General features: G+C 52.7%; 1 protein-coding gene across 1 annotated transcript in view; it reads right to left on the bottom strand.

The window, feature by feature from the left end:
• The window catches only part of LOC139232668 (chloride channel protein ClC-Kb-like), a 92,878-nt gene that overhangs the window by 65,583 nt on the left and 5,261 nt on the right, over positions 1 to 22,034 (bottom strand). Inside the window, exons 2-3 of the mRNA XM_070863133.1 lie at positions 16,233 to 16,361; positions 8,253 to 8,381 (exon numbers count right to left, since the gene is read on the bottom strand). Coding sequence (XP_070719234.1) covers positions 8,253 to 8,381; positions 16,233 to 16,361 — 258 coding nt within the window. The remainder of the gene's footprint in view (positions 1 to 8,252; positions 8,382 to 16,232; positions 16,362 to 22,034) is intronic.

Here is a 22,034-nt window from a genome sequence, read left to right as displayed (position 1 = left end):
AACTGGCGAACGTTCGAAAGGAACGGATTCTTAAGGAGCACGGACAGGGGGAGGGGAGGAAAGAACAAAAGGGAAGGTCGGTGATAGGGTGGAAGACAGGAGAGATTAGAGAGACCAAAGGGATGATGGGCCGACTTGAGATGGTCATGGCAGATGGTAATACATGTGCAGCATCGAAAATACGGAGTTCAGGATTCTGGAATGTTCCCGAATCCAGACCCCGGACCGATCGGTGGCAGGATCGTCCGGAATCCGTAAAATGTTCCGGAATCTGGACCCGCCGACCTCAGGCCTCGCCCCGTCACCGCTGCCCTTACCTCGGGGCCTCCTCGCCGGCCCGCCCGAACACCTCCTCCGCGACAGGGCCCGCCCCAGCACCTCCTCCGCGACAGGGCCCGCCCCAACACCTCCTCCGCGACAGGGCCCGCCCCAACACCTCCTCCGCGACAGGGCCCGCCCCAACACCTCCTCCGCGACAGGGCCCGCCCCAACACCTCCTCCGCGACAGGGCCCGCCCCAACACCTCCTCCGCGACAGGACCCGCCCCAACACCTCCTCCACGACAGGGCCCGCCCCAACACCTCCTCCGCGACAGGGCCCGCCCCAACACCTCCTCCGCGACAGGGCCCGCCCCAACACCTCCTCCGCGACAGGGCCCACCCGAACACCTCCGCGACAGGGCCCGCCCCAACACCTCCTCCGCGACAGGACCCGCCCCAACACCTCCTCCGCGACAGGGCCCACCCGAACACCTCCGCGACAGGGCCCGCCCCAACACCTCCTCCGCGACAGGGCCCACCCGAACACCTCCGCGACAGGGCCTGCCCCAACACCTCCTCCACGACAGGGCCCACCCTAACACCTCCTCCGCGACAGGGCCCACCCGAACACCTCCGCGACAGGGCCCGCCCCAACACCTCCTCCGCGACAGGGCCCGCCCCAACAGCTCCTCCGCGACAGGGCCCACCCGAACACCTCCGCGACAGGGCCCGCCCCAACACCTCCTCCTCGACAGGGCCCACCCCAACACCTCCTCCGCGACAGGGCCCACCCGAACACCTCCGCGACAGGGCCCGCCCCAACACCTCCTCCACGACAGGGCCCGCCCCAACACCTCCTCCGCGACAGGGCCCACCCGAACACCTCCGCGACAGGGCCCGCCCCAACACCTCCTCCACGACAGGGCCCGCCCCAACACCTCCTACGCGACGGGGCCCGCCCCAACACCTCCTCCATGACAGGGCCTGCCCGAACAACTCCTCTGCGTCAGGGCCCGCCCGAACACCTCCTCCGTGACAGGAACAGCCCCAACACCTCCTCCGCGACAGGGCCTGCCCCAACACCTCCTCCGCGACAGGGCCCGCCCCAACACCTCCTCCGCGACAGGGCCCGCCCCAACACCTCCTCCGCGACAGGGCCCGCCCCAACACCTCCTCCGCGACAGGGCCCGCCCCAACACCTCCTCCGCGACAGGGCCCGCCCCAACACCTCCTCCGTGACAGGAACAGCCCCAACACCTCCTCCGCGACAGGGCCTGCCCCAACACCTCCTCCGCGACAGGGCCTGCCCCAACACCTCCTCACCTACCCACCTGAACACCCCCTCCGCAATAGGGACAGCCTGAACACCTCCTCCGCGACAGGCCCAGCCCGAATACCTCCTCCGCGACAGGGTCCGCCCCAACACCTCCTCCGCGACAGGGCCCGCCTGAACACCTCCTCCGCGACAGGGCCCGCCCCAACACCTCCTCCGCGACAGTGCCCGCCCCAACACCTCCTCCGCGACAGTGCCCGCCCCAATATCTCCTCCGTGACAGGGTCCACGCCAACATCTCCTCCATGACAGGGCCTACACCAACACCTCCTCACCTGCCTGCCTGAACACCTCCTCCACAACAGGGCCTGCCCCAACACCTATTCCACAACAGGGCCTGCCCGAACACCTCCTCCACGACGGGGCCCGTCCGAACACCTCCTCCGCGACAGGGCCTGCCCCAACACCTCCTCCACAACAGGGCCTGCCCGAACACCTCCTCCACGACGGGGCCCGTCCGAACACCTCCTCCGCGACAGGGCCTGCCCCAACACCTCCTCCGCGACAGAGCCCGGCCGAACACCTCCTCCGCGACAGGGCCCACCCCAACACCTCCTCCGCGACAGAGCCCGGCCGAACATCTCCTCCGCGACAGGGCCTGCCCGAACAACTCCTCGGCGACAGGGCCCCCCCCTCCAACACTTCCTCGACGGGCCCCCCCCCCCCCCCCCGCCCCCCACAACCCCTTTCTGACGTTCCGAAATCCGGAAATACCCGAACCTGGGCTTGGGTGTCTCCGGATTCGGGACGTCAGAAAGATGATCGAAAGTGCGGAAAAGCCCGTAATCAGAATGGGCCTAGGTCCCGAGGGTTCCCGATGCTCGACACTGCACCCTGTATGCCCACGTTTGGTGATGGTACAAAGCGAAGAGAGAAAAATACACCATAGACAGAGGCCATGCCATTGCTACTGTTAATGGAACTTGGTCTGCCTCGGGTTTTCTGATGGAACCGATATGATCCCTGTCTTGTGGACCGGCAACAAGAAGATGGACGATGATTTCAAAATCTACTTTCTAATTACAAAGTAATCAAGTAACAGCACTCTGCGATGGCCCAAACAGTGTAACGTCGAAATAAAAGCAGAAAATGCCGGAAAGACTCCAGGTCAGACGGCATCTGTGGAGAGAGAAACAGAGTTAGCGTTTCCGGTCGGGACTAAGCCAACTGAGAATCTATATGAGATATGGATAGGCCGGGTCTGTTTTCTTTGAAACAGAGGAGGCCGAGGGGAGACCTGACTGAGGTGTATAAAATGATGAGGGGCCTGGATAGAGTGGATAGGACGGACCTGTTTCCCTTGGCAGAGGGGTCAACAACCAGGGGGCATAGATTTAAAGTAATTGGGGGGAGGTTTAGAGGGGATTTGAGGGGAAATGTCTTCACCCTCTGGGTCTGGGGCGGAACTCACGGCCTGAAAGGGTGGTAGAGGCAGAAACCCTCACCACATTTAAACAGTACTTGGATGTGCGCCTGAAGTGCCGTAACCTGCAGGGCTACGGACCGAGAGCGGGAAAGTGGGATTAGGCCGGGTGGCTCTTTGTCGGCCGGCGCGGACACGATGGGCCGAATGGCTTCCTTCCGTGCTGTAAATTTCTATGATTCTATAAGAGACACATTAGACACATTAATTACTTTGTTTATTTGCAAACGTTTCCCCGTCCTTTCCCCTGAAGGGTGCCGGCTATCCGACAGTGCTTTGCCCAAAAGTGGCCGTCTACCATTCTTCCGTTCGGAAGGCGCGTGTCGGCACGGCAGGCGGGAATCGCAGCACAGTCCAGCCCGAGCTGCCCTGGGTGCCGACTGTCCCCATTTTACAACGGGGGGGGGGGGGGGGTACGGGTGAGGGAGGTCATCGTCAGATAGCGGAGCGGAGACCTTGTCTGATTTCCACCTCACCGACCCGAACCCGCCCCTCCCGCATATAGCGCTGGGGGATTTGAGGCCCAATTGTGCAATCCCAAAAGTTCCCTCGGCTGAGATCTGTTGGCTGAGCACCGGAGCAGAAATCGAGCAGCTCCCTCACCTCCTTGGCCAACATTTTTCCCTGTGGCAGCTCACGATCACCAGCTTAAGTAGTTGACGGAAAATCGACTTAGCGCAGTAAGCCCCGAACGTACGCAGCCACGGAGGAAACTCACAAAGCCTGGCGTGCAAACTGGTGAATTTGTTTCCGGATGAAGCTGGCACGAAAGTCCTGCACACAATCGCGCCTTGCAATTCCCCCGCTGGAGGACCTCCGCCCCCTCAGAGCGAGAGGGCCACGGATACAAGTCTCAGAAAGCCAGAATCGGGATTACAAGGGTTTAGCTCTCCCGCAGGGCAATGCTTCTCGTGGAATAGACTCCCGGCTATAGCACTTAATGCTGTGTTGATTAAAGCACTTGCAGTGAGTTGGCTGAACATCCACTTAACAACGGAATCGACTGTAATTACATCCACTTAACAACGGAATCGACTGTAATTACATCCACTTAACAACGGAATCGACTGTATCAATCAGCTTTATTTCCCCCCACATTACAGCAGTGAACACACTCCAAAAGTACTTCATTGGCTGTAAAGCACTTTGAGACGACCGATGGTCGTGAAAGATGCTATATGAATGCAATTCTTTCTTCAATTATTATCGGTCGCTGTGCTCTGTGGCTCCTAAGGTTGTGGGTTTGAGTCCCACTCCAGGATCTTGAGCACATAAATCCAGGCTGACACTCCCCGTGCAGTGCTGAGGGAGCGCCGCACTGTCGGAGGGGCAGTGCTGAGGGAGCGCCGCACTGTCGGAGGGGCAGTGCTGAGGGAGCGCCGCACTGTCGGAGGGGCAGTGCTGAGGGAGCGCCGCACTGTCGGAGGGGCAGTGCTGAGGGAGCGCCGCACTGTCGGAGGGGCAGTGCTGAGGGAGCGCCGCACTGTCGGAGGGGCAGTGCTGAGGGAGCGCCGCACTGTCGGAGGGGCAGTGCTGAGGGAGCGCCGCACTGTCGGAGGGGCAGTGCTGAGGGAGCGCTGCACTGTCGGAGGGGCAGTGCTGAGGGAGTGCCGCACTGTCGGAGGGGCAGTGCTGAGGGAGCGCCGCACTGTCGGAGGTGCCGTCTTTCGGATGAGACGTTAAACCGAAGCCCCGTCTACTCTCTCAGGTGGACATAAAAGATCCCGTGGCACTATTTCGAAGAAGAGCAGGGGGGGAATTATCCCCGGTGTCCTGGGGACAATATTTATCCCTCAATCAACATAACAAAAATAAAACAGATTACGTGATCATTATCACATTGTTGTTTGTGGGAGCTTGCTGTGCTCAGATTGGCTGCTGTGTTTTCCCACATTACAACAGTGACTGCACTTTAAAAAAATACTACATTGGCTGTAAAGCGCTTTGAAACATCCAGCGGTCGTAAAAGGCGCTATATAAATGATGATTATAAATCATCATGCCCGGCAACAAAATTTTAATTTGATTTTAGTTTTCTTTAAAGTTTTATTTGGAAATTTGTGGTTTGCCCTTACCAAAAGGGGCACTTGATTTAATATAACTCTAAAATAGTTGTAGAGCTGTTGCATTGTGCGTGGCTCAGCCAGTCACGTGATGTTCACAAGACTCAATAAAACCCCGGCTAGTTGGGTCTCGGTCATCCACGATGAGGTATGCAGTTGTGAGCCGAGTGGGCGAGCTGGTAATGTGTCGTGCGATTGTTAAACCTTTGTTAATAAACCAACTAGTTCTTAATAGCCCTCGACCATGTCCGTTCTATTTCCCGCACCTCTGCTCTCACCCTTTCCCCTCCCTCTCAGAACCACGGCAGGGTTCCCCTCATCCTCACCTTTCACCCCACCAGCCTCCACGTTCAACAGATCATCCTCCGCTATTTCCGCCACCTCCAGCGTGATCCCAGCACCAATCGCATCTTCCCCTCCTCTCTCAGCGTTCCGAAGGGACCACTCCCTCCACAACACCCTGGTCCATTCCGCAGTCACCCCCAGCACCCCCTCCCATCCCCGCGGCACCTTCCCGTGCGAGCGCAGGAGATGCAACACCTGCCCTTTGACCTCCTCCCTTCCCACTGTCCAGGGCCCCAAACACTCCTTCCAGGTGAAACAGCGATTTACTTGTACTTCTTGCAACGTAGTATACTGTACTCGCTGCTCACGATGCGGTCTCCTCTCCATGGGGGAGACCAGACGTAGAGCGGGTGACCGCTTTGCGGAGCACCTCCGTTCAGTCCGTAAGCGTGACCCCGGTCGCCTGTCACTTTAATTCCCGGCTCGAACTCCCACTCTGACCTCTCCGTCCTCGGCCTCCTACACTGTTCCAACGAAGCTCAACGCAAGCTCGAGGAACAGCACCTCATCTTTCATTGAGGCACTTTACAGCCTTCTGGACTCAACATCGAGTTCAACAATTTCAGACCAGAACCTCTGGCCATCTTTGGCTCCCTTCCCTCCTATTTTGTTTAAACCCTCCCCCCGATCTAATATATTTTTTCTCTCTCTCTGTCTCCCATGGCAGCTGGTCATTATGCCGCCATTCACACTCTGTCTAACAGCGTGCAGTGGCCCGGCCCGGGAATCGCCGTGGTCCCGGCCTGCAAGACCATCGGCAGGCCGGAGCCATTGGAGGGAGCAGTGTGCGGCGACATACCACGGCAGGGAGCAGCGCGTGTTGCCGCAGGAGGGCGAGGGCTGACTGCAGCGCGGGCAGATACAGCGGGAGCGGCGAGATCGGGGCGAAGGAGCGGCGGGAGATTGTAGAGGGACGTGATCGGGGGCCCAGGAGAGTCGAGAGTTCGGGGCCCAGGAGAGGCGAGGGGTCCAGGGGGCAGCATGGGCCCAGCCCACACTGTGCGATGTGTGCGCGCACTAGGTCCGTGCAGCAGAGCTGGTCTCCAGTCGTCCTGGTTAACCCTTGCCACTGGACCAAGACCTCGCTCTGTCAAGCCCCGTGTGGTGGCTGGTGTACAACGGCCACCCCACGTTAAAAAAATCCACCCCCAGGCATCTTCCACCCTTCAGGATGTAGTTCGGGATCCGGAATATTAGGTCCTTCATTGAAACACCTGTGAACTCATCCCTTTTCAGCGTGGAAGCAAGTCATCCTCACTTCGAGGGACCGCCTATGATCTAGACTAACCTTTTTCTAACTTCTTCCATTACCATCTCAATTCGGCCCATCATCCCCTTTTGTCTCTCTAATCTCTCCTGTCTTCCACCCTATCACCGACCTTCCTTTTTGTTCTTTCCTCCCCGTCCCCTTTCTGTGCTCCTTAAGAATCCGTTCATTCCGACCGTTCGCCGGTTCTGATGAAGGGGACGTGGACCCGAAACGTTAACTCTGTTTCTCTCTCCTCAGATGCTGCCCGACCCGCGGAGTATTCCCAGCATTCTCTGTTTTATATTTCAGATTCCAGCATCCGCGGTATTTAGCTTTTGTGTTCGTTCTTAATAGCAATGTGTTGCTGTGAATTCTTAAGCAATGAACCCATGAAGCAAATACATTACAATCGTCCAGCCGCACAGTCCTGGGGGTCCTTGTGCATGAACGCAAAAGGATAGTATGCAGGTACAGCAAGTGATCAGGAAGGCCAATGGAATCTTGGCCTTTATTGCAAAGGGGGATGGAGTATAAAAGCAGGGAAGTCTTGCTCCAGCTATACAGGGTATTGGTGAGGCCACACCTGGAATAGTGCGTGCAGTTTTAAACATAGAAACACAGAAAATAGGTGCAGGGATAGGTCATTCGGCCCTTCGAGCCTGCACCGCCATTCAATATGATCATGGCTGATCACCCCACCCCTGCCTTCTCTCCATACCCCCTGGTCCCTTTAGCTGTAAGGGCCACATCTAACTCCCTTTTGAATATGTCCAACAAACTGGCCTCAACAACTTTCTGTGGCAGAAAATTCCACAGGTTCACAATTCTCTGCGTGAAAAAGTTTCTCCTCATCTCGGTCCTAAATGGCTTACCCCTTATCCTTAGACTGTGACCCCTGGTTCTGGACTTCCCCAACATCGGGAACATTCTTCCTGCATCTAATCTGTTCAGTCCATATTTACGAAAGGATATACTTGCTTTGGAGGCAGTTCAGAGAAGGTTCACTCGCTTGATTCCAGGGATGAGGGGGTTGACTTATGAGGAAAGGTTGAGTAGGTTGGGCCTCTACTCATTGGAATTCAGAAGAATGAGAGGTGATCTTATCGAAACGTATAAGATTATGAGGGGACTCGACAGGGTGGATGCAGAGAGGATGTTTCCACTGATGGGGGAGACTAGAACTAGGGGACATGATCTTAGAATAAGGGGCCGCCCATTTAAAACTGAGATGAGGAGAAATTTCTTCTTTCAGAGGGTTGTGGATCTGTGGAATTCACTGCCTCAGAGAGCTGTGGAAGCTGGGACATTGAATAAATTTAAGACAGAGATAGACAGTTTCTTAACCGATAAGGGGATAAGGGGTTATGGGGAGCGGGCAGGGGAGCTGAGTCCATGATCAGATCAGCCATGATCGTATTAAATGGCGGAGCAGGCTCGAGGGGCTGTATGGCCTACTCCTGCTCCTATTTCTTATGTTCTTATGCCACTCCCAGCTCCCAGAAGGCATTCAGACACTGATGGCAATCCCATGCCCGCTCGACGCACAGAACTGGAACAGCGATATATGGAGAAGACGTACCTGCAGCCTGTGGCGAGATGTACTTGGCCACCCCAGCGGACACCATGGTGAGGATGACGTGGTAGAGGACCCACGAGAAGTACTGGAGATAGCGGTAATTTTCCAGCGTATCGTACACCCACAGGTTGGCTGTAAAATGAGAGAGAGAGAGAGAGAGAGAAGCAAAAAGAAAAGAGAGGGAAAATCAAGGGCCTATTTTACACGGAGCTCACGTCTGGTTCAGTCGAGGCCTGCTCCACCTGACTGCCGTTGGGCCCAGTGGGCCAGGACTTTCGCCTCACTCTCCTGCACCCCTCCTCCCCACACACGCGTCCATTAGGCCAGGGGTAGGCCCCAGGGGCCCCCTGCCACAGTGGGCGAAAGAGGCAGTTGTTCGATATTTCATTCCGCGCAGAAGTCTTTTCGTTGGGGCGATGGTGGCTTGAGCTCGGCAGCATCTGTGCCCAGTGTTCAAAGAGTGGAAAATATGGAGATTGTGGCAATCCAACCCGCACTAACCAACATCACTGAAACAGATTATCTGGGTCATTATCACATTGCTGTGTGTGGGAGCTTGCTGTGCGCAAATTGGTTGCCGCGTTTCCCACATTACAACAGTGTCCACATTCCACAAAGAACTTCATTGGCTGCAAAGCGCTGAGATTGAGCACGGTGCTATAGAAATGCAAAATCTTTCTGATACTCCCTGGAGATGAGAAGGTTAAGGGGTTGGCCTGATGCAGGTCATCGCCGAGAGTGTGCAGAGACCAAGCGCAGGCAGTGGAAGGAGCGTGCGGCAAACCAGTCCCACCCACCCGTTCCCTCAACCACTGTCTGTCCCACCTGTGACAGGGACTGTAATTCCCGTATTGGACTGTTCAGTCACCTGAGAACTCACTTTTAGAGTGGAAGCGAGTCTTCCTCGATTCCGAGGGACTGCCTCTGATGATTAACGTGACGAAGAGAGTCAACGGGATAGGTAGGCGGGGCAGTTCTGTTGGCGGATGCCCTGCGCGTGTGACCACCTGCCCAGGGACCTCCTGCAAACTCCCGGTGACCCGACCCAGAAGTCGGCTGCCTGAGCGAAAACAGTCATATCACTGCACCAGAAAGAAACAACATGTTGTTCAAGTCGTCTACGGCAACAGAGATAACGCTGATGTGGTCAACAAGGGTCGGAAAACACAGGCAGTCAAAAGTCTGGTCACCTTGATGTTCTCTGGGACCTTCTCAACGGCAACTGGTGAATTCCAGGGACCTTTTAGTCAGGGGCCATCACGTTCCACGAGGGAGAGGGGCAACCAAGAGATTGGGGACGATGTTAGCTAAGCAGAACTCAGCTGGCTACAACCCAATCTGAGAAAGCTGCACTATGTTACGAAGTTTATTTTTTGAGGTGATAGGAAGTGGGGTGGGCCACTGAAAGGACTTTGTGGGGGAGGGGTGGGGGCGCATGGGGGGGGGGGGGGGATATTTAGGAATGTGATTGGTTCCTTGATTTGCCAATCGGAATTTGTTGAAAGATGTTTTCTGATTGGCTGCTTTTTACTCGAGGGTGGCATTTGAGCTGCAGTGTGTTGTCAACATGTTCGAGCAACTGCGCGCTTCACTGGAGGCTAATGGATCGTGATTCGCGTGGTCAATCGCTAACTTGCCTGTCCCTCTAAGGCAACAGCACTAAGTAAGAAGAGCCAGCTGACTGTGGCGGGCAGTAAACGGCTACAGTCATTCACAGTTTGACTGTGACAGGTTGTCGATTTCAGGCTCCAGGTCACTGACTGATTTTCTTTCTTCGTTGTTTTAAAGATTGGTTTGTGTCTGCAACAAGACATGGCTTGGTGGAGTGTGATGGCTTGGAGTGTGGCGTCTGGTGTGTGACGTCTGGTGTGTGACGCCTGGAGTGTGACGTCTGGCGTGTGTCGTCTGGCGTGTGTCGTCTGGCGTGTGACGTCTGGCGTGTGACGTCTGGCGTGTGACGTCTGGATTGTGACGTCTGGAGTGTGACGTCTGGAGTGTGACGTCTGGAGTGTGACGTCTGGAGTGTGACGTCTGCTGTGTGACGTCTGCTGTGTGACGTCTGCTGTGTGACGTCTGGAGTGTGACGTCTGGAGTGTGACGTCTGGTGTGTGACGTCTGGAATGTGACGTCTGGAGTGTGACGTCTGGAGTGCAATAGACACACACTAGACGCAAGGCTTTTACACATTGATAAATGGATCATCGTTTATCCCCACACTTGTTTTCTACTATAATTGTGCCAAAGAAACTGAGATAAACCTCTCTTGTGCAACTTGTTACTGATCTCCCTCTCCTGTTGCCACAACATTTTTGGCACATTTTAGCTGTCATCAGAAGGTTTACAAAATACCAACTGCATCAGTGTCCTGGTGTGTTCAAGCTTTTTTATCTTCACAGACCGTATCATGAGGCACCAGTAACATTTAGACCCAAGCACTCAGCAGTTCTCAGATATCTCAAGCCACTTATACTATCGGACATAAGAATTAGGAGCAGGAGTCAGCCATTCGGCCCCTTGAGCCTGCTCCGCCATTCAATAAGGTCATGGCTGATCTTCTACCTCAACACCACTTTCCTGCTCTAACCCCACGCCCGGATTCAGGGCCTGATGGGCCTGGGGCAAACTGATCCACATGGGCCGATAGTTCTGTTTGTTCATGGTCATTACATGATGTATATGATTCTGAGTATTAAAACATAAGCCGGTATATTCAACAATGAAAGCATATATTCTGTGTTAAGTCGGTATATAATCGGGTTCTGGTAACATTGCAATACTAGATTCCGAGACATGTATGCAAATTTCTCTCAATAACATGTGAAATAAAACAGGCCAGTACATATTCTGTTCTGTATATCGGTACATTAGTGTATATAGATACTTCTGTATATTGGTGCATTTGTGTAGATAGGTACTTCTGTATATCGGTACATTAGTGTATATAGATACTTCTGTATATAGATACACTAGTGTATATAGGTACATTAGTGTACATAGGTACTTCTGTTTCTAGGTACACTAGTGCATGTGGGTACTTCTGTATATTGGTACATTAGTGTATATAGGTACATTAGTGTATATAGGTACTTGTGTATATAGATACATTAGAAACATAGAAACATAGAAAATAGGTGCAGGAGCAGGCCATTCAGCCCTTCTAGCCTGCACCGCCATTCAATGAGTTCATGGCTGAACATGAAACTTCAGTACCCCCTTCCTGCTTTCTCGCCATACCCCTTGATCCCCCGAGTAGTAAAGACTTCATCTAACTCCCTTTTGAATATATTTAGTGAATTGGCCTCAACTACTTTCTGTGGTAGAGAATTCCACAGGTTCACCACTCTCTGGGTGAAGAAGTTTCTCCTCATCTCGGTCCTAAATGGCTTACCCCTTATCCTTAGACTGTGACCCCTGGTTCTGGACTTCCCCAACATTGGGAACATTCTTCCTGCACCCAACCTGTCCAAACCCGTCAGAATTTTAAACGTTTCTATGAGGTCCCCTCTCACTCTTCTGAACTCCAGTGAATACAAGCCCAGTTGATCCAGTCTTTCTTGATAGGTCAGTCCCACCATCCCGGGAATCAGTCTGGTGAATCTTCGCTGCACTCCCTCAATAGCAAGAACGTCCTTCCTCAAGTTAGGAGACCAAAACTGTACACAATACTCCAGGTGTGGCCTCACCAAGGCCCTATACAACTGTAGCAACACCTCCCTGCCCCTGTACTCAAATCCCCTCACTATGAAGGCCAACATGCCATTTGCTTTCTTAACCGCCTGCTGTACCTGCATGCCAACCTTCAATGACTGATGTACCATGACACCCAGGTCTCGTTGCACCTTCCCTTTTCCTAATCTGTCACCATTCAGATAATAGTCTGTCTCTCTGTTTTTACCACCAAAGTGGATAACCTCACATTTATCCACATTATACTTCATCTGCCACGCATTTGCCCACTCACCTAACCTATCCAAGTCACTCTGCAGCCTCATAGCATCCTCCTCGCAGCTCACACTGCCACCCAACTTAGTGTCATCCGCAAATTTGGAGATACTACATTTAATCCCCTCGTCTAAATCATTAATGTACAATGTAAACAGCTGGGGCCCCAGCACAGAACCTTGCGGTACCCCACTAGTCACTGCCTGCCATTCTGAAAAGTACCCATTTACTCCTACTCTTTGCTTCCTGTCTGACAACCAGTTCTCAATCCACGTCAGCACACTACCCCCAATCCCATGTGCTTTAACTTTGCACATTAATCTCCTGTGTGGGAGATTAGTGTATATAGGTACTTCTGTAGGTACACTAGTGTATATAGGTACTTCTGTATATCAGTACATTAATGTATATAGGTACACTAGTGTATATAGGTACTTCTGTATATTGGTACACTAGTGTATATAGGTACTTCTGTATATCGGTACATTAGTGTATATAGGTACATTAGTGTATATAGGTACTTCTGTATATCGGTACATTAGTGTATATAGGTACTTCTGTACCTATGTTTCTATTTTCTATGTTTCTATGTTTCTATGTATATCGGTACAGTAGTGTATAGAGATACTTTAGTGTATATCGGTACTTCTGTATATCGGTATAAACAAATGAATCTATTTTCCTCGATCTTATTTTTCCTCTTATTGTCGATTCTATTCAGCCTATTTTTCCCTGCATGTATTTGGTGGGCCTGGGGCAGGAGCCCCATCCGCCCCGTGGTTAATCTGCCCCTGTCTAACCCCGGAGCTTTCTCATTCCAGATAGTTTCAAAATTATTCCAAATCTCCCTCAAAATGCTGTTGAGGTTGCGGTGAAGGTGAGCAGGGGGTTGTGGGAGATGCGTCAATTGAAAATTTCAAAATTGAGATTTTTGTTAGGCACGGGTATTAAGGGATATGAGACAAAGGCGGGTTAAGGTACTGATCAGCCTTGATCTCACTGAATGGCGAACAGGCTCGAGGGGCTGAATGGCCTCCTCCTGTTCCTTCTTTGAAATGCAGGAGAGAGGCTAATTTTTGACACCATGTATAGCGGCTAGACCACACTATCTGGGTGTGCTGCATTCATTTTTTTATATTAATATTTTACGTTGGCCGAGTCAGCCGTGGCTCAGTGGGTAGCACTCGCTCTCTCTCGCCTCTGAGGCAGAAGGTTGTGGGTTCAAGACCCACTCCAGGGACTTGAGCACAAAAATCCAGGCCGACACTCCCAGAGCAGTGCTGAGGGAGCGCCGCACTGTCGGAGGGGCAGTGGTGAGGGAGCGCCGCACTGTCAGAGGGGCAGTACCGAGGGAGCGCCGCACTGTCGGAGGGGCAGTACTGAGGGAGCGCCGCACTGTCGGAGGGGCAGTACTGAGGGAGCGCCGCACTGTCGGAGGGGCAGTGCTGAGGGAGAGCCGTACTGTCGGAGGGGCAGTACTGAGGGAGTGCTGCACTGTCGGAGGGGCAGTACTGAGGGAGCGCCGCACTGTCGGAGGGTCAGTGCTGAGGGAGCGCCGCACTGTCGGAGGGGCAGTGCTGAGGGAGAGCCGCACTGTCGGAGGGGCAGTGCTGAGGGAGAGCCGCACTGTCGGAGGGGCAGTACTGAGGGAACGCCGCACTGTCGGAGGGGCAGTACTGAGGGAGTGCAGCACTGTCGGAGGGGCAGTACTGAGGGAGCGCCACACTGTCGGAGGTGCCGTCTTTCGGATGAGACGTTAAACCGAGGCCCCGTCTGCCCTCTCGGGTGGACGTAAAAGATCCCATGGCACTATTTTGAAGAAGAGCAGGGGAGTTCTCCCCGGTGTCCTGGGGTCAATATTTATCCCTCAACATCACGAGAACAGATTATCTGGGTCATTATCACATCGCTGTCTGTGGGAGCTTGCTGTGCGCAAATTGGCTGCCACGTTTCCTACATTACAACAGTGACTACACTCCAAAAGTACTTCATTGGCTGTAAAGCACTTTGGGACGTCTGGTGGTCGTGAAAGGCGCTATTTAAATGCAAGTCTTTCTTTTTGCAGCAGAATGATAAATGGTCCTCAGGTGTTTTAAGAGTTCAGTGATGGTACAGTGGCAGGTTAAAAGGAGAAATAAGTGATATATATAATACTGAAGCAATGCAGTATCTTTAGCCCTTATCCCACGTTAAATCGTGGCTATTGATCTTACTCCCTCTGCAGCAAGGTCCCACCTAATGCAGACTGAATCGCTTGTCTCTGTCATTGTTTGTGGGACACAGAGAAATAATGTTTGCTTTAATCAGGACATGCACACTGCGAAGGGTGAAAGTTCAGGGCCTGTTGTATCTCTTTTGCGAAATTGGTTACCTAAACCGAATTCACTTCTCTCAACAAGATAACAGAGGCAGTGACAAACGGTGGCGATATCGGGTGGAGATAATAAACACAGCCAGATGGCTGAAGGTCTGAAACGATGATAGAAACTGCCTCAAATACACAGCGATCATTCACTGTCAAGAACATAAGAAATCGGAGCAGGAGTCGGCCATTCGGCCCCTCGAGCCTGCTCCGCCATTCAATGAGATCATAGCGGATCTTCGACCTCAACACTTTCCTACACTATCTGCATATCCCTTGATTCCCTTGATACCCAATAATCTATCTATCTCAACCTTAAACATAAGAACATAAGAAATAGGAGTAGGCCATTCGGCCCCTCGAGCCTGCTCCGCCATTGAATAAGATCACGGCTGATCTACCTCAACTCCACTTTCCCGCCCGATCCCCATATCCCTCGATTCCCTTAATATCCAAAAATCTATCGATCTCTGTCTTGAATACACAGTCCTCTGGGGCAGAGAATTCCAAAGATTCACCACCCTCTGAGTGAAGAAATTACTCCTCATCTCAGTCCTAAATGGCCGACCCCTTATCCTGAGACTGTGTGACCCCTGGTTCTAGACTCCCCAGCCCGGCGGGAAACATCCTCCCTGCATCTACCCTGTCAATCCCCCTCAGAATCTTACATGTTTCAATGAGATCACCTCTCATTCTTCTAAATTCCTGAGAGTAGAAGCCCAAGTGGCTCAATTTCTCCTCATAGGACAACCCTCTCATCCCAGGGATCAGTCTGGTGAACCTTTGTTGCACTCCCTCTATGGCAAGTATATCCTTCCTTGGGTAAGGAGAGCAAAACCAGAAACCTCCAACCCAAGGTTCCACAGTACTTGGCTCGCAGGATCCCCATATCGTCGGCCACAGAGGCCTGAGGCCTACAACATGGCCGATAGGCACTGCATCTGCTTATGTTATGGGCCAGTGTATAGCGTCTGACAACCCAAAATGGAGAAAGATTGCAAAGTGCTGCGGCATAGAGGGACCTGGGGGTCCTTGTGCATGAAACACAAAAAGTTAGCACACAGGTACAGCAAGTGATCAGGAAGGCCAATGGAATGTTGGCCTTTATTGCAAGGGGGATAGAGTATAAAAGCAGAGAAGTCCTGCTACAACTATACAGGGTATTGGTGAGGCCACACCTGGAGTACTGCGTGCAGTTTTGGTCTCCGTATTTAAGGAGGGATATATTTGCATTGGAGGCTGTTCAGAGAAGGTTCACTCGGTTGAGCCCGGAGATGAGGGAGTTGATTTATGAGGAAAGATTGAGTAAGTTGGGCCTATATTCATTGGAGTTCAGAAGAATGAGAGGCAATCTTATTGAAACTTACAGATAATGAGGGGGCTCGACAAGCTGGATGCACAGAGGATATTTCCACGCAGAGGGGAAACTAAAACTAGGGGGCATAGTCTCAGAGTAAGGGGTAGCCATGTGATAATGACCCAGATAATCTGTTTTTTGTTATGTTGATTGAGGGATAAATATTGGCCCCAGGAGATAACTCCCCTGCTCTTCTTCGAAATAGTGACCGTGGGATCTTTTACTGAGAGAGAGAGAGCAGACGGGGCCTCGGTTTAACGTCTATTCCGAAAGACGGGTTAGAAAGATGCATTTTCTCGTCCATGGAGAAATCCTTTGTTACCTCTCTGAAACTTGGAAATGATGACGTCCAGAGTGAAGCTGATGGTAGCCATGAACATGCCGAGCAGGAACAGAAATATCCAGTCCTCCCCAAACTTCAAGATCTGCTTGCGTACAGAGAGTATGAACGCTGAAATTAAACGGGGCATATCAGCAGCAGAACAGAGACCCAGACACATAGCTACCCATCGGTCTCTGTCCATTTGAAGGCACCTATTGAACAATGCATTTTTTCTCGGCTACTTTGATCACTCACTGAATCAAGCCATGCTATGTTGACTTTAGATTGGTTGACAGTGATTAGAAAATATTCCAATTCTGTGACAGCCAGAATTCCTCGCATCACATCAAGCCCCAAGCTAAGATTAGAGTCAGTGAACGCGGAAGATACAAAAGGGGTTACCAATCGACTCCACGTGTACAGGGCTATGAGGAGAACGGGGCAGTGGGATTAGTTTGGGGATTGATACAGGGCTATGGGGAGAGAGCGGGGCAGTGGGATTAGTTTGGGGATTGATACAGGGCTATGGGGAGAGAGCGGGGCAGTGGGATTAGTTTGGGATTGATACAGGGCTATGGGGAGAGAGTGGGGCAGTGGAATTAGTTTGGGGTTGATACAGGGCTATGAGGAGAGCGGGGCAGTGGGATTAGTTTGGGATTGATACAGGGCTATGAGGAGAGCGGGGCAGTGGGATTAGTTTGGGATTGATACAGGGCTATGAGGAGAGCGGGGCAGTGGGATTAGTTTGGGATTGATACAGGGCTATGAGGAGAGCGGGGCAGTGGGATTAGTTTGGGATTGATACAGGGCTATGAGGAGAGCGGGGCAGTGGGATTAGTTTGGGGATTGATACAGGGCTATGGGGAGAGAGCGGGACAGTGGGATTAGTTTCGGATTGATACAGGGCTAGGGGGAGAGAGCGGGGCAGTGGGATTAGTTTGTGATTGATACAGGACTATGGGGAGAGAGCGGGGCAGTGGGATTAGTTTGGGATTGATACAGGGCTATGGGGAGAGAGCGGGGCAGTGGGATCAGTTTGTGATTGATACAGGACTATGGGGAGAGAGCGGGGCAGTGGGATTAGTTTGGGATTGATACAGGACTATGGGGAGAGAGCGGGGCAGTGGGATCAGCTTGTGATTGATACAGGGCTATCGGGAGAGAGCGGGGCAGTGGGATTAGTTTGGGTTTGATACAGGGCCATGGGGAGAGAGCGGGGCAGTGGGATTAGTTTGGGTTTGATACAGGGCCATGGGGAGAGAGCGGGGCAGTGGGATTAGTTTGGGTTTGATACAGGGCTATGGGGAGAGAGCGGGGCAGTGGGATCAGCTTGTGATTGATACAGGGCTATGGGGAGAGAGCGGGGCAGTGGGATTAGTTTGGGTTTGATACAAGGCTATGGGGAGAGAGCGGGGCAGTGGGATCAGTTTGTGATTGATACAGGACTATGGGGAGAGAGCGGGGCAGTGGGATTAGTTTGGGATTGATACAGGACTATGGGGAGAGAGCGGGGCAGTGGGATCAGCTTGTGATTGATACAGGGCCATGGGGAGAGAGCGGGGCAGTGGGATTAGTTTGGGTTTGATACAGGGCTATGGGGAGAGAGCGGGGCAGTGGGATCAGCTTGTGATTGATACAGGGCTATGGGGAGAGAGCGGGGCAGTGGGATTAGTTTGGGTTTGATACAGGGCTATGGGGAGAGAGCGGGGCAGTGGGATCAGCTTGTGATTGATACAGGGCTATGGGGAGAGAGTGGGGCAGTGGGATTAGTTGGGGATTGATACAGGACTATGGGGAGAGAGCGGGGCAGTGGGATTAGTTTGGGACTGATACAGGGCTATGGGGAGAGAGCGGGGCAGTGGGATCAGTTTGTGATTGATACAGGGCTATGGGGAGAGAGCGGGGCAGTGGGATTAGTTTGGGTTTGATACAGGGCCATGGGGAGAGAGCGGGGCAGTGGGATTAGTTTGGGTTTGATACAGGGCTATGGGGAGAGAACGGGGCAGTGGGATCAGCTTGTGATTGATACAGGGCTATGGGGAGAGAGCGGGGCAGTGGGATTAGTTTGGGTTTGATACAGGGCTATGGGGAGAGAGCGGGGCAGTGGGATTAGTTTGGGATTGATACAGGACTATGGGGAGAGAGCGAGGCAGTGGGATCAGCTTGTGATTGATACAGGGCTATGGGGAGAGAGCGGGGCAGTGGGATCAGTTTGTGATTGATACAGGACTATGGGGAGAGAGCGGGGCAGTGGGATTAGTTTGGGATTGATACAGTGCTATGGAGAGAGAGGGGGGCAGTGGGATTAGTTTGGAGATTGATCAGGGCTATGGGATGAAAGCGAGGCTGAAGGATTAATTTGGGATTGATACAGGGTTATAGGGAGCGAGCAGGGTAGTAGGATTAGTTTGGGATTGATACAGGACTATCGGGAGAGACTGGGGCAGTGGGATTAGTTTGGGATTGATACAGGACTATGGGGAGAGAGCGGGGCAGTGGGATTAGTTTGGGATTGATACAGGACTATCGGGAGAGAGCGGGGCAGTGGGATCAGCTTGTGATTGATACAGGGCTATGGGGAGAGAGTGGGGCAGTGGGATTAGTTTGGGATTGATACAGGGCTATGGGGTGAGAGCCCGGAAGTGGGAAGAGTTTGGGGATTGATACAGGGCTATGGGGAGAGAGCGGGACAGTGGGATTAGTTTGGGATTGATACAGTGCTATGGAGAGAGAGGGGGGCAGTGGGATCAGTTTGTGATTGATACAGGGCTATCGGGAGAGAGCGGGGCAGTGGGATTAGTTTGGAGATTGATACAGGGCTATGGGGAGAGAGCGGGGCAGTGGGATCAGTTTGTGATTGATACAGGACTATGGGGAGAGAGCGGGGCAGTGCGATTAGTTTGGTATTGATACAGTGCTATGGAGAGAGAGGGGGGCAGTGGGATTAGTTTGGGGATTGATACAGTGCTATGGAGAGAGTGGGGGGCAGTGGGATTAGTTTGGAGATTGATACAGGGCTATGGGTTGAAAGCGAGGCTGTAGGATTAATTTGGGATTGATACAGGGTTATAGGGAGCGAGCAGGGCAGTAGGATTAGTTTGGGATTGATACAGGACTATCGGGAGAGACTGGGGCAGTGGGATTAGTTTGGGATTGATACAGGGCTATGGGGAGAGAGCGGGGCAGTGGGATTAGTTTGGGATTGATACAGGACTATGGGGAGAGAGCGGGGCAGTGGGATTAGTTTGGGATTGATACAGGGCTATGGGGAGAGAGCGGGGCAGTGGGATCAGTTTGTGATTGATACAGGACTATGGGGAGAGAGCGGGGCAGTGGGATTAGTTTGTGATTGATACAGGGTTATGGGGAGAGAGCGGGGCAGTGGGATTAGTTTGTGATTGATACAGGACTATGGGGAGAGAGCGGGGCAGTGGGATTAGTTTGGGATTGATACAGGGCTATGGGGAGAGAGCGGGGCAGTGGGATTAGTTTGGGATTGATACAGGGCTATGGGGAGAGAGCGGGGCAGTGGGATTAGTTTGGGATTGATACAGGGCTATGGGAATAGTTTGGGGATTGACACTGAGCTATAGGGAGAGAGTGGGATTAGTTTGGGGTTGATACAGGGCTATAGGAATAGAGCGGGGCAGTGGGATCAGCTTGTGATTGATACAGGACTATGGGGAGAGAGCGGTGCAGTGGGATTAGTTTGGGATTGAAACAATGCTATCGGGAGAGAGCAGGGCAGCAGGATTAGTTTGGGGATTGATACAGTGCTATGGAGAGAGTGGGGGGCAGTGGGATTAGTTTGGAGATTGATCAGGGCTATGGGATGAAAGCGAGGCTGAAGGATTAATTTGGGATTAATACAGGGTTATAGGGAGCGAGCAGGGCAGTAGGATTAGTTTGGGATTGATACAGGACTATCGGGAGAGAGCGGGGCAGTGGGATTAGTTTGGGATTGATACATGGCTATGGGGAATGAGCTGGGCAGTGGGATTAGTTTGTGATTGATACAGGGCTATGGAGAGAGATTGGGGCAGTGGGATTAGTTTGGGGATTGATACAGGGCTATGGGGAGAGAGCGGGGCAGTGGGATTAGTTTGGGATTGATACAGGGCTATGGGGAGAGAGCGGGGCAGTGGGATTAGTTTCGGTTTGATACAGGGCTATGGGGAGAGAGCGGGGCAGTGGGATCAGTTTGTGATTGATACAGGACTATGGGGAGAGAGCGGGGCAGTGGGATTAGTTTGGGATTGATACAGGGCTATGGGGAGAGAGCGGGGCAGTGGGATTAGTTTGGGGATTGATACAGTGCTATGGAGAGAGTGGGGGGCAGTGGGATTAGTTTGGAGATTGATACAGGGCTATGGGTTGAAAGCGAGGCTGTAGGATTAATTTGGGATTAATACAGGGTTATAGGGAGCGAGCAGGGCAGTAGGATTAGTTTGGGATTGATACAGGACTATCGGGAGAGACTGGGGCAGTGGGATTAGTTTGGGATTGATACAGGGCTATGGGGAGAGAGCGGGGCAGTGGGATTAGTTTGGGATTGATACAGGACTATGGGGAGAGAGCGGGGCAGTGGGATTAGTTTGGGATTGATACAGGGCTATGCGGAGAGAGCGGGGCAGTGGGATCAGTTTGTGATTGATACAGGACTATGGGGAGAGAGCGGGGCAGTGGGATTAGTTTGTGATTGATACAGGGCTATGGGGAGAGAGCGGGGCAGTGGGATCAGCTTGTGATTGATACAGGGCTATGGGGAGAGAGTGGGGCAGTGGGATTAGTTTGGGATTGATACAGGGCTATGGGATGAAAGCGAGGCTGAAGGATTAATTTGGGATTAATACAGGGTTATAGGGAGCGAGCAGGGCAGTAGGATTAGTTTGGGATTGATACAGGACTATCGGGAGAGAGCGGGGCAGTGGGATTAGTTTGGGATTGATACATGGCTATGGGGAATGAGCTGGGCAGTGGGATTAGTTTGTGATTGATACAGGGCTATGGAGAGAGATTGGGGCAGTGGGATTAGTTTGGGGATTGATACAGGGCTATGGGGAGAGAGCGGGGCAGTGGGATTAGTTTGGGATTGATACAGGGCTATGGGGAGAGAGCGGGGCAGTGGGATTAGTTTCGGTTTGATACAGGGCTATGGGGAGAGAGCGGGGCAGTGGGATCAGTTTGTGATTGATACAGGACTATGGGGAGAGAGCGGGGCAGTGGGATTAGTTTGGGATTGATACAGGGCTATGGGGAGAGAGTGGGGCAGTGGGATTAGTTTGGGGATTGATACAGTGCTATGGAGAGAGTGGGGGGCAGTGGGATTAGTTTGGAGATTGATACAGGGCTATGGGTTGAAAGCGTGGCTGTAGGATTAATTTGGGATTAATACAGGGTTATAGGGAGCGAGCAGGGCAGTAGGATTAGTTTGGGATTGATACAGGACTATCGGGAGAGACTGGGGCAGTGGGATTAGTTTGGGATTGATACAGGGCTATGGGGAGAGAGCGGGGCAGTGGGATTAGTTTGGGATTGATACAGGACTATGGGGAGAGAGCGGGGCAGTGGGATTAGTTTGGGATTGATACAGGGCTATGCGGAGAGAGCGGGGCAGTGGGATCAGTTTGTGATTGATACAGGACTATGGGGAGAGAGCGGGGCAGTGGGATTAGTTTGTGATTGATACAGGGCTGTGGGGAGAGAGCGGGGCAGTGGGATTAGTTTGTGATTGATACAGGACTATGGGGAGAGAGCGGGGCAGTGGGATTAGTTTGGGATTGATACAGGGCTATGGGGAGA

Source organism: Pristiophorus japonicus, chromosome 20 (assembly GCF_044704955.1).
Source record: "Pristiophorus japonicus isolate sPriJap1 chromosome 20, sPriJap1.hap1, whole genome shotgun sequence".
NCBI lineage: Eukaryota > Metazoa > Chordata > Chondrichthyes > Pristiophoridae > Pristiophorus > Pristiophorus japonicus.
The sequence above is the reverse complement of the archived record's forward strand: the minus strand, read 5'-3'. Positions and strand labels throughout refer to the sequence as shown.